The sequence below is a fragment of the Clinocottus analis genome, unplaced genomic scaffold, assembly GCF_023055335.1.
Source record: "Clinocottus analis isolate CAN_PGR_092001 unplaced genomic scaffold, fCliAna1.0.p SCAF_24, whole genome shotgun sequence".
NCBI classification, from domain to species: Eukaryota; Metazoa; Chordata; class Actinopteri; order Perciformes; family Cottidae; genus Clinocottus; species Clinocottus analis.
In genome coordinates, this window is record NW_027175976.1 from 10,078,719 (window position 1) to 10,091,048 (window position 12,330).

The window sequence follows — 12,330 nt, forward strand, 5'->3', positions numbered from 1 at the left end:
CAACTGCTCACTGGTTGAACGTGGGAGTCAGTGAGGGCTTGAACTTGTGTGAATATGGATGGGACGGCGCTTTGCTGCAACATCACGTGACTATATTGAAACATATTGTGTAAATTATGTATTTATTTTATTATTTTTATTCACTGGTTTAAACGTCTTCCTCCCAAGATGAGATGTCATTTTATATTATTTATTCACTCGTTTTTGTAAAAATAAAATGTTTGATGAATGTACAAAAAAAATTATATATATATATATATATATATATATATATATATATATATATATATATATATATATATATATATATATATATATATATATTCTGTTTGCATTTCTTTTAATTCATGTGTTTTTATATTCCATAATGTTGTAAAGGTATTTTATCGGGCAAAATGCCCACGTGCCTCTTTGTTTACCTTTTTTATTAACCTGTCGTTGCAATGCATTGTGGGTAATTCCCTTAGGCAAAGTCAGCATCTAATGTTGACTTACAGAAAGGGTTCATAAAGGGCTCAAAATGTCCTCCACAGAGCCCTCAGGCACTCCACCATGTGACACTGGGACACCCTAAACCCTCAAGGACTTCACGGGAGCCTCAAAGTCTGTGAGTCTGTAAGGATGGAGATTGAGATTGGGCCCCAGTGTCCCCACTAAGACGTCAAACTAGTCCCGGTGACCCACTAAGACCTCAAACTAGTCCCAGTGTCCCACTAAGACCTCAAACTAGTCCCAGTGTCCTACTAAGACCTTAAACTAGTCCCAATGTCCCCACTAAGACCACGGCCCAGTACAATTGTGGGTATTTATTTTAAACCTCTTACTTCCTGATTTGAACGTCTTCCAGGCTCGTTCCTCATTATAAGTATTTATAATAAAATATCATATTTTGTTTCAAAACAGCTTCGATGAGGAAAGTAAATGTTTGACTAATGAATGACTCTCCTGTGATTTCAGGAGTTTCTGTGTTCCGTGTCAGGGATGTTGTTCATGTCATATCCTGTTTGTGGACCTTCCTTGCGTCTCCCTGCATGGTGTGTAGCGTCACACTGCTGTGCATTGTGGGTAATTCCCTTGGGAACGCCTGCATGTGATGTTGGGTTCATAGAGGGCTCACGTCTCCAGTGGGACAGCCCGGACCCCTCACGGACATAGCGCAGCCAGCCTCCGCGTCTGTGAGTCCGTGAGAGTGGAGACCGGGCCGGGACCGGGACCTCAACCAGTTCCTGACTTCTGGACACGTCCCATGACGTCAAGGGAAGTTAACTGGCCCCGCCTTTCGTGCGCAACAAGACCGGAGGAGTGCGACGGACCGGGACCCTTGATCCGGGATCCGCTTGTGTGAGACCAGGACCATGTCAGGACAGAGACCCGCAGCGGCGCGGCCGTCCGCCAGGCTGTGGGCCGCCGCCGCGCTGTCGGTGCTGGGCTCCGCCGCGGCGGTGGCCGCCGCAGGGGGACTCTGTGGCCTCATCTACCCGGTGCTCACAGGTAAGCTGCGCGCACCCGCTACTCACAAGTCAACTGCGCGCGCACGCGGCTCCGTTTGGTACACTTGTTCTTTTGAAAGAGCTGATCGTCTTCGATGTGGGTGTTAAACATGTATTCATAAACACGTGGACACTTCCTGCCAGGTGAGGGGCGACAGGGAGCAATAACAGAGCAGGTGGTTTTAATTTATCTTCAGACTCATGTGCGAGACAAATGATGAGGAAATGGTCCTTAAACCAGGAGGAGTTGAGGAACATGAGGGTGAGTGACGAACTGGTCTTGAGGGGGGTCCAGTACCTGACCCAGTCCAGCTGAGGACACCACAGGGTCAGATCCAGAAAGGCAGAGCAGGCTCAGTTCCTTGAGTAAATAGTGTTCTTGTTGAGCTAAAGAGACCCGGTTCTGCTGCTGTCCCTGTAATCTGACCCCTCGTGACCTTTCAGAGCTGAGGGCGGAGAGAGTGAGAGGACCGAACTGGACTGAAGAGAGCGTGCTGGGTGAGAATCACTTCCTGTCGCACTGCTCTCCTCTTCAATACGGAGAGGCAACAGTGCTGAGCGCTACGCAGTCAACGTAATATCAGTGTGTGTGTGTGTGTGTGTGTGTGTGTGTGTGTGTGTGTGTAGGTCTCTGGAGCGTCCTGGTGCTGTCAGTCCTGGTCGGGTGTATTTGCTGTTTGTTCTCATGGACCCTGACCGAGCTGGACTCGTGCCCGTTGGGATCATCACTGGTCCGCTCCAGGTAACACAAATATATCACACCTGACAGTCGACAGCGTCCAGTCATTTTCTGACAGCAGGCGGAGACTCCACCATGGTTAAACTGTGTGTGTGTGTGTGTGTGTGTGTGTGTGTGTGTGTGTGTGTGTGTGTGTGTGTGTGTGTGTGTGTGTGTGTGTGTGTGTGTTCTTCTAGAGGTGTTTCTGACCCTGGGTTCCACATGGGTTGTGGTGTAGCCCTCCTGAATGGCGTCATGGCGATGCTTGCTGTCATCTGGAGCCTCAGCTGACACACACACACACACACACACACACACACACACACACACACACACACACACACACACACACACCCTCAGCGGGGCTCAAGTGTGTGGAATGACCCTGTAAAGACATCTGAAAGAGGAGTTTATCAGACAATGTTAGTCACTTTGTGTCTTTAGCAGCACTGGACACATCGTGAGTTGATCTCATTACATTTAGTTCCATTTAGTTACATTTACAAGCTGAAGCTTTTATCCAGACACGTCTACTGAGAACAAACTCACAGCGAGAATCAGGAAATGAATTTATTCAGTAAAGTCAAACGACAAAGTGCTTTCAGTAAAAGACATTTAAGTTGTGTAGCATGGACCTGCAGGATGTAGTGTAGCATGGACCTGCAGGATGTAGTGTAGCATGGACCTGCAGGATGTAGTGTAGCATGGAGCTGCAGGATGTAGTGTAGCATGGACCTGCAGGATGTAGTGTAGCATGGACCTGCAGGATGTAGAGTAGCATGGACCTGCAGGATGTAGAGTAGCATGGACCTGCAGGATGTAGAGTAGCATGGACCTGCAGGATGTAGAGTAGCATGGACCTGCAGGATGTAGTGTAGCATGGACCTGCAGGATGTAGTGTAGCATGGACCTGCAGGATGTAGTGTAGCATGGAGCTGCAGGATGTAGAGTAGCATGGACCTGCAGGATGTAGTGTAGCATGGACCTGCAGGATGTAGTGTAGCATGGAGCTGCAGGATGTAGTGTAGCATGGACCTGCAGGATGTAGAGTAGGTAAGAACATGGACCTACTCTTAACTATTAAAGGATTATCTTATTTAACGTCTCCTCATAGTTTCTGCAGTACACGCCAGATGTTTTGGAGCCAAAGCATCGGCTGTATGCAGGCGTACAGAGTGGCGTCAGCAGGGCCCGCCTCCTCTGCCGTCTGCACAGGAAGCACGTCGTCCATGAAGTCAAGTCCATGGCACCATACTCACTCTGTATTCTGCTGTTTGTGGTGCAGGCTGACGACATGCTGACGTTATGACGCAACGTAGTTATGACAAACAACCCGGTTCATGGTTTTACTTTAATAATATAAACAACTTGGTTGATGGTTTTACTTTAACGAGGTTGGAATATAAATGAAAGAATATACAAGTGAAACCGAGGAAGCTACTAAACTGTCTGTTCAGTTGCAAACATTCCCATTAAATACGTTATTTCACGAACAATCTCATATTCCATTTTGTTTTGTTATATGCAGATTATAATCTGATAAGAATATGCAAACCACAGTTTATCAAACACAACTTGATTTGTTTTATTGTAATGTGACAACGATTCAAAAGATGACAATCATAAACATGAGTCAGACTGAAGAGCTCGTCCAGTTTAACTCTTTCATTAAAGCTTCTGTCACTAAAGTAACGAAGGAATGAGGCTGCGGTTCACTTTACAGCAGTGAGATCTCTTTACAGCAGTGAGATCTCTTTACAGCAGTGAGATCTCTTTACAGCAGTGTGATCTCTTTACAGCAGTGAGATCTCTTTACAGCAGTGAGATCTCTTTACAGCAGTGAGATCTCTTTACAGCAGTGAGATCTCTTTACAGCAGTGTGATCTCTTTACAGCAGTGTGATCACTTTACAGCAGTGTGATCTCTTTACAGCAGTGAGATCTCTTTACAGCAGTGTGATCACTTTACAGCAGTGTGATCTCTTTACAGCAGTGTGATCTCTTTACAGCAGTGTGATCTCTTTACAGCAGTGAGATCTCTTTACAGCAGTGTGATCACTTTACAGCAGTGTGATCTCTTTACAGCAGTGTGATCTCTTTACAGCAGTGAGATCTCTTTACAGCAGTGTGATCTCTTTACAGCAGTGAGATCTCTTTACAGCAGTGAGATCTCTTTACAGCAGTGTGATCTCTTTACGCAGCGCAACATTCATAGTTTGCCAGCACGTTTAACAGATTATTGAAAGTATTTTAAAATTATAGCAACACTTATTTACATAATCTGCGTTTGTCTTCATGATCGTTTGTTCTTGTGAACAGCCAAATAAAAAGGTCACTTTAAATGTTGCCGCCGTAAGGAATTGTGGGTCGGAATTATCTCCTTTCCTTTGATAAAGGCAGGTCCAGTGTCTCCTATGCTCAAGGAGCTAAGTTAGGAAGCATTGGGCTCCTTTCCTTTGCGTTTAGAGAACATGGCCGGCTCTTATCATGGCGGCCACTTGAGGTCATTTCACTGGGTGAGAAGCTTCCTCACCAGAGAGGACCGTTCCACCGCAGCCTCCGTCTCTTCTTCTCCGTCTGAGAGCAGAACCATGATGTGCTGCGTTCTGGTGAGAACCCAGAAGCACCGCGTCCTTCATCCAGCTCGTCAAGACGTTCTCATTGCACATCATCCGTCCTGATAAGCAAATCATCTGTCTCGTCTCTCCTGATTGCTGTGACATCCCATCAGCCTCTAGCAAATGGAAGAACGCTAACATGCTAGCATGCTAACAGAGCACTTTGTGCCTCTCAGGGTCGACCGTGAAAAAGAACAAGCGTTGGATAGTGATGTTATTTCTCTTTATATGGCAGGTGCAGACAGAATGATCAGTGAAAAGCAACAGGATGCGTGTGCTCACCGTCAGGCTGAGCCGTCAGGCTGAGCCGTCAGGCTGAGCCGTCAGGCTGAGCCGTCAGGACCCAGCTAAAGAAAACTAGTGCAAAGAAATGATTGGAATGTCAGACGTTCAGGGCCCGCCCTCTGCTTGACTGGCAGCCGCCACCACCAATGTCAAACATGTTAATATGCATGTTGACAAACAACACCCACAGTTATGAATCAATTATTGATAAGTGATACATGACTTATTCCTAATAATACTGGCGGAGAGCACAGCTGCTCGTCCAAAATATAACGAAAGAAAACTCTGGACAGTACAGCTCCAAGATGAGCTTCGTTAGCAGCGTGTGTGTGTGAGTGTGAGTGTGTGTGTGTGAGTGTGAGTGTGTGTGTGTGTGTGTGTGTGTGTGTGTGAGTGTGTGTGTGTGTGTGTGTGCTTGTGTGTGTCAGGGTTCTGCTGCTCTTTGTAGGTTACAATAACTTGGTCATTACAATGAGAGACATGTTCATTGCAGACATAAGCAGCCTAACTATGTCAAACTCATTGTTTCATTGTCATTCATTCAAGATACAGATTGATAAACCTGATGCAGATATAGTTATCAATGATGGTGCATTACACCATCTGTGCCACTTCAGGAGGAAATAAATACAACAGTACAAATCTTTTTGCTGGTGTCGAATGCAGCACAGTAGAAATACTGTGAAGGCTCTATTCACAGTGTTCATTTACTCGGCACATCACGTCTAAGGCACCAATCAGCTGGGAAACATACAGAAATACTGTTATTACATCTGATCTACGATCAGCAAAGAGTGTGAGTTCTGTTTGACCGACAGGACTGAAGGAAGCAGCGTCTCCTCAGAGCCTCAGTCTCACTGAACAGAGCGCGAGCAGCATGGGACCCCTCAGCTGACTGGAGAGCAGTCGGACTCTGCTTCTCCTCGCCTGGTGGCCAGGACGTCCGGCTGCGGCTCGGAGCGCCTCCTGGTGGCCAGATTGCAAAGCCCAGCGAGCAGAAAGACTACAGAAATGACAGCAAAGTAGCCGCCGTAGATGAGGAACTGAGGGAGGGAAAGAGACATCCATCAATCAGGTCTGCTCTGCAGGAGCTGGACAACAGCGTGGCACCTACGGGTGGGCGGAGCCTCCTCACCTGAGTAAAGACGTCGAGGCCGAGGCCGGCAGAGTCCACCACCACCACCGTGAGCAGAGCCTGCAGCAGCAGCGCCATGAAGGTGTTCACCCCGAACACCAACGCGTAGCGCTGCATGGTGAGACTGGCTGCAATCTGAAAGCTGCAGCAGGAGGTTACTGCTCATGTTGGCTCCTGGAACACTCACTGACACGGTCTACAGACTGCAGAGCTATGCACAGTCTACAGACTGCAGAGCTATGCACAGTCTACAGACTGCAGAGCTACATATACAGTCTACAGACTGCAGAGCTACATATACAGTCTACAGACTGCGGAGCTACATACAGTCTACAGACTGCAGAGCTATGCACAGTCTACAGACTGCAGAGCTATGCACAGTCTACAGACTGCAGAGCTATGCACAGTCTACAGACTGCAGAGCTATGCACAGTCTACAGACTGCAGAGCTATATACAGTCTACAGACTGCAGAGCTACATATACAGTCTACAGACTGCAGAGCTACATACAGTCTACAGACTTTAAACCTCAAAGACATTACTGCTTCTCCTTGACCAGCACGCTATGTGGTAGGGCTGAACGATTAATTGCATTTGTGATAACGCGATATGATAAAACTAGATTATGAGACTTAACAGCATAATAAAATATTGTCACTGTCTAACTACTGACTAACTACTGCTACGTTAGCTTCTGCTAACCGGAGCTAGCAGAAGCATTTTGATCTTGTGCCCAGGCCGCATGCAGGCTGCAAAGCCTGTCACAGCTTACCCAACATATAATCATACATTTGGTTTCAGACATTTATTTACATGTGTCTTCCATTGTATTCATATATTCCACTGCTTTTGTGAACCTAAGACCTTTTGGTAAAACAATTTCTAGCACCAAAACAGTTGGAGCACATGAGTAAAGGTATGTTTTCACAAGAAATATGAAGAAGTTCCCAAATAGTATATGTATGTTTCAGCTGTGGGGCCATGATATCACTTCACACGTGTGCCTTAGGACACAAAATAGAGAGAGATGTGTTTATTAGTAATCAGGAAGCTAAATGTACACTAATATCTAAATTATTTATTATGTTTTGTTTGAATCGCAATTGCAAAATTGGTGTGGGGGTGTGGGGGTGTGGGGGGGGGCAATGAGGAACGATTTTACCAAATCGTTCAGCTCTACTATGGCAACAAGCGGTTATACGAGCAGGTTCCTTCCTCTTTCTGTAGAGCAACACACACACACACACACACACACACACACACACGCACGCACACACACACACACACACACACACGCACACGCACACACGCCACTCAGCAGTGGCCTCCTCATACTCACGTTGCCATGGTGATGAGCAGCATGTACGTGGCTCTGAAGAGGACGTAGCAGCTGTAGCAGAGCCAGATGTTCCCCAGCGTGTCCATCGCAAACACACAGCCAGCCATCAGCAGGGAGAGCACACACAGAGCCAGCTCGCCCCACATGGACCAGCTCACCGGCAGGTAGCCCACCAGCATCGCCGCCAGAGCCCCTGTGGACCAGCGGAGCACCCGGGTTAAAGACTGTAGTCTCACTGAAGCCTGGCTACACCCGGGTTAAAGACTGTAGTCTCACTGAAGCCTGGCTACACCCGGGTTAAAGACTGTAGTCTCACTGAAGCCTGGCTACACCACGGGGTTAAAGACTGTAGTCTCACTGAAGCCTGGCTACACCCGGGTTAAAGACTGTAGTCTCACTGAAGCCTGGCTACACCCGGGTTAAAGACTGTAGTCTCACTGAAGCCTGGCTACACCACGGGGTTAAAGACTGTAGTCTCACTGAAGCCTGGCTACAGGGACAAACCAATGTTCAAGAGCTAAGAGCCAGCTAGCTTGTGTATTATATGCACCATATATACACATCACCAAATTAAAACATTGCCTCCATCGTAAGGAAATGACCGCAGACCATGATGCAATCTGTTTTAAGGCCTTGTTGGCCCTCACCTAGCAGTGTGGAGATGGTCTCTACGTAGCCGTTGTAGATCTCATGGTACTGGGATGGACGGATGTTCTCCCACAGCGCCTGAGCGTAGTTGATGACCTGGAAGTAGCCGCAGGTGGCCAGAGCCCACCACAGGGACCAGGCCAGCAGGGACCGGCATCTGTAGCACTTCAGGAAGTCATCGAACAGGAGCCGCAACACTTTCATGAGCCCACTCCCACTTCCTGTCTCAGAGGACCTGGACATCTGCACGAGGCCAAACACGGCTCTTCATACAAATACAGTTAATGACATTTCAACAGGTGAACCACCAGGACCATGGTGGGACCTGAACACAGCCCACCAAGACCATGGTGGGACCTGAACACAGCCCATCAAGACCATGGTGGGACCTGAACACAGCCCACCAAGACCATAGTGGGACCTGAACACAGCCCATCAAGACCATGATGGGACCTGAACACAGCCCATCAAGACCTTGATGGGACCTGAACACAACCCATCAAGACCATGGTGGGACCTGAACACAACCCATCAAGACCATGGTGGGACCTGAACACAGCCCATCACGACCATGGTGGGACCTGAACACAGCCCATCAAGACCATGGTGGGACCTGAACACAACCCATCAAGACCATGGTGGGACCTGAACACAGCCTACTAGGACCATGGTAGGATCTGAACACAGCCCACTAGGACCTTGGTGGGACCTGAACACAGCCCACTAGGACCTTGGTGGGACCTGAACACAGCCCACTAGGACCTTGGTGGGACCTGAACACAGCCCATCAAGACCATGGTGGGACCTGAACACAGCCCACTAGGACCATAGTAGGATCTGAACACAGCCCACTAGGACCATAGTAGGATCTGAACACAGCCCACTAGGACCTTGGTGGGACCTGAACACAGCCCACTAGGACCTTGGTGAGATCTGAACACAACCCACCAGGACTATGGTGGGACCTGAACACAACCCACCAGGACTATAGTGGGACCTGAACATAGCTCACTCACTGCAGAGCTGTCCTGGCTGGTGGGAGGCGGGCTCTCTGACTCCTCCTTCTCCAGCAGGGCGGTGCTGCTGCTGCGGGGCTTCTTCAGCACTGGTCCTGTACTCTTGTGGAAGAACAAGCTCCTCTTGGGCATGGGGAGGAACCAGGGAGCAACAGAGGCCACGGCGGCTGTGGTCAGAGTGAAGATCACCAGGTGGACCAGCTGCACTTTGGCAACTGAGAGCAGCAGCTGACCGGCCAGAGAGCCAGCGGCCGACCCAAACAGGGTGATGCTGCGGCAGTAACCCGTCACTCTCTGGTACTGAGCCGGCTCCACCACGCTGTAGATGTACGAGTAGTAGGCCACCTCCGAGGCCGTGGCCAGTCCAAAGAAGAACTCCAGGAGCTGCATGGCCGGCAGGCCCTGCGCCTTCAGCAGCATGACATAGGTCACCACTAAGCTGGTGGCCTGCAAGATCAACACAGGCTTATAGCGTAGGTAGTCCGTGGCCAGGAAGATGGGGAACAGCAACACCAGGTAGGAGTACGTCCAAACAGGATAGATTTCATTCACCACCTGCACACAAGAGATACAAATTTACAGGTATTACATTTCATTTCATTGGACATGTATGATGTAGCAGTCTGACATGCATGATGTAGAAGCCTACATAGTCATAAATATAACTATAATATATGACATATATAATATAATACATATTCAAAATAAAGAAATGCCTATTAATTGATTGATGAAGCAGGGTCTGCTCCAGGAGATGAATTACAGTAAAAAGTTCTTCCACAGCTTTTCCAGCCCTCATGAGTTTGCAGGATGAGTTCTCACCTTTATCATTAGTTAAAACCTCACAAAACGCCACATAGTTTCCTCTTTTTTGGTGTTATGGATATAATCTCCTAGTAAGAACTGGATGGAGTAACTTCATTTTAGGATTAACAAACATTCCAAAGGACCCTGATTATTGAGCCAGTGCAGCCTGACATCAGATTCATGATGCAGCGCTTGAGATTTAGGAAGTCTGACATGTATGATGTAGCAGTCTGACATGTATGATGTAGCAGTCTGACATGTATGATGTAGCAGCCTGACATGTATGATGTAGCAGTCTGACATGTATGATGTAGCAGTCTGACGTGTGATTCATGATGCAGCGCTCTGCTAGTTGGAGGACATGGAGCTCCAGGAGCTGTTCTCTCGACCTTTGACCCATAGGTCCGTCTGTGTGTGTGTGTGTGTGTGTGTGTGTGTGTGTGTGTGTGTGTGTGTGTGTGTGTGTGTGTGTGTGTGTGTGTGTGTGTGTGTAAAGCTATGGCGCGGCACGTGATGTGACGACGACCTGGATCGTGTCAAGTTTCCGAGGTGACGCAATGACGTCACTCACCTGCGTCTCCGTCAGGTTCTTGTCCGGGCCCATGAGGTAGGCGGTGAGGAAGGGCTCCGAGGGCCGCAGGTTGGAGAAGAAGCCGTACGCGCAGAGGACCAGCGTGTGGGAGAGGCCCGCCATGGAGCAGCAGCAGCTGGACCTCGCGCACTGCAGCCCGCCTCCTCGCGGGCGCTTCTCCTCCTTCTTTGAGGTTTATTGGCGGTTGGCAAACAACTGTTCGGCGCATTACCGCCACCAACTGGTATGGAGCGTGGGTCAGAATGTCTATTACGAGCCCTATCAAATATATATATATGTAAACAAAAATAAATAAATTTAAAAATAAATAAAAATAAAAATATTTAAAAAAATAAAATGATATATATATATATATATATATATATATAATAAAATAAACATACACATTTAAATACTTATATATATACATACATATGTACATATACATACCCATACCTACGCACATACATGCATAGTTTCAACAACCAAACCATAGCTACCCAACAAAACAAACCAATCCAACCGAAATATACATAAACCCAGAGCTCAGATCCTGTCAATCGTATGTGTTACCCTAAGGTACTGCTAGAGGTACTTTGTAGTACACCCTTCAACTCCCACCGTACCCCCTCCTTGCCGAGGTTTCTAACAAGCTGTTTCCTTTCATTTCCATACCTTGGACAGTATTGCATAACATGTTTTATGGTTTCCTTCTGCCCACAATGGTCGCATGTGCCTGTATTATGCTTCCCTATTTTCTCCAGCCTGTCGTTCAGCCCAGTGTGCCCAAATCGCAGCCTTGAGATGATGGTTTCTTCTCTCCTGTTTCCTCCTGCACATCTCATTTCCCCTACTTTTCTCTGAATTCCATAAAACCATCGCCCTTTTCTGTCCTCCTCCCATTGTTTCTGCCACCTTTCCCTCAACCTCATTTTAATAATCGCCTTGGCCTCTGACTTACTTACATTGATTTCCACTTTTGTACAGCTACTCTTTACGGCTTCTTTTGCCGCTCTATCCGCCATTTCATTTCCCCTAACACCTATATGTGCAGGAACCCCTACAAACACCACTGTGCTACCCACCATTTGAATTCTGTATAGTGTTTGCTGCATTTCAATGAGGATGTCTGCTCTGCTGTCTGAGTGACTGTTCTGTAAGGTGTGAAGTGAAGAACTGGAGTCTGAACAGATTATTGCCCTTAATGGTCTTGTGTCCTCTACCCACTGTAGTGCAAACATTATTGCCAGCATTTCCCCTGTGTACACCGATAATCCCTCTGTGATCCTTTTACCTATTTTGATGTTGAATTCTGGCACTATAACTGTGATTCCTACCTTATCTGTTGAATTCTTGGATGCGTCTGTGTATACCTGTACATAACTGTAGTAACTGTCCATGTGTGTCTGAACTGTATGAACATTAAGTGAAGCAGCTCTATCGCTGTTCTTCTTTTTAAGTAGTGTGAAGTCTACTGTTGCCTCTGGAAGTATCCACGGTGCTACTGCTGGTAACGGAGTTGTTGGACTGAAGTTTAATTTGTCTATGTTAATTTCTTTTGCTTTCTGTGTTGCTGTCCATCCAAAACTTCTAATTTCTTTCTTCTCCTTCTCCCAGCATGGTACTAAGGTTTCGTGCGTTGGATGGTCTTCACTGTGGCCCCGAAGATGAGCCCAAAAGGTTAATGCCAACTGTGTCCTCCG

At 47.4% G+C, this 12,330-nt stretch overlaps 2 protein-coding genes across 3 annotated transcripts; one reads left to right on the plus strand and one right to left on the minus strand.

Moving 5' to 3' along the window:
- Positions 1 to 1,040: 1,040 nt before the first annotated feature.
- Positions 1,041 to 4,021, plus strand: arl6ip6 (ADP-ribosylation factor-like 6 interacting protein 6). Its single transcript, XM_068590659.1, has 4 exons — positions 1,041 to 1,491; positions 1,935 to 1,988; positions 2,118 to 2,232; positions 2,406 to 4,021. The coding sequence occupies exons 1-4, from the start codon at positions 1,356 to 1,358 to the stop codon at positions 2,497 to 2,499; spliced, it is 399 nt and encodes a 132-aa protein (XP_068446760.1). The 5' UTR covers positions 1,041 to 1,355; the 3' UTR covers positions 2,500 to 4,021.
- A 1,013-nt stretch (positions 4,022 to 5,034) lies between these two features.
- Positions 5,035 to 10,843, minus strand: slc19a2 (solute carrier family 19 member 2). 2 transcript variants are annotated; one of them, XM_068590742.1, is made up of 6 exons: positions 10,628 to 10,843; positions 9,250 to 9,804; positions 8,233 to 8,476; positions 7,586 to 7,778; positions 6,246 to 6,387; positions 5,035 to 6,153 (listed from the first exon to the last, which is right to left on the minus strand). In XM_068590742.1, exons 1-6 carry the CDS (start codon positions 10,748 to 10,750, stop codon positions 5,998 to 6,000), a joined length of 1,413 nt encoding a protein of 470 aa, XP_068446843.1. In that variant the 5' UTR covers positions 10,751 to 10,843; the 3' UTR covers positions 5,035 to 5,997. The 2 variants fall into 2 exon arrangements, with proteins under 2 accessions (XP_068446843.1, XP_068446844.1); XM_068590743.1 differs by lacking the exon at positions 6,246 to 6,387 and having other exon boundaries at positions 5,035 to 6,113.
- Between the last annotated feature and the right edge of the window lie 1,487 nt (positions 10,844 to 12,330).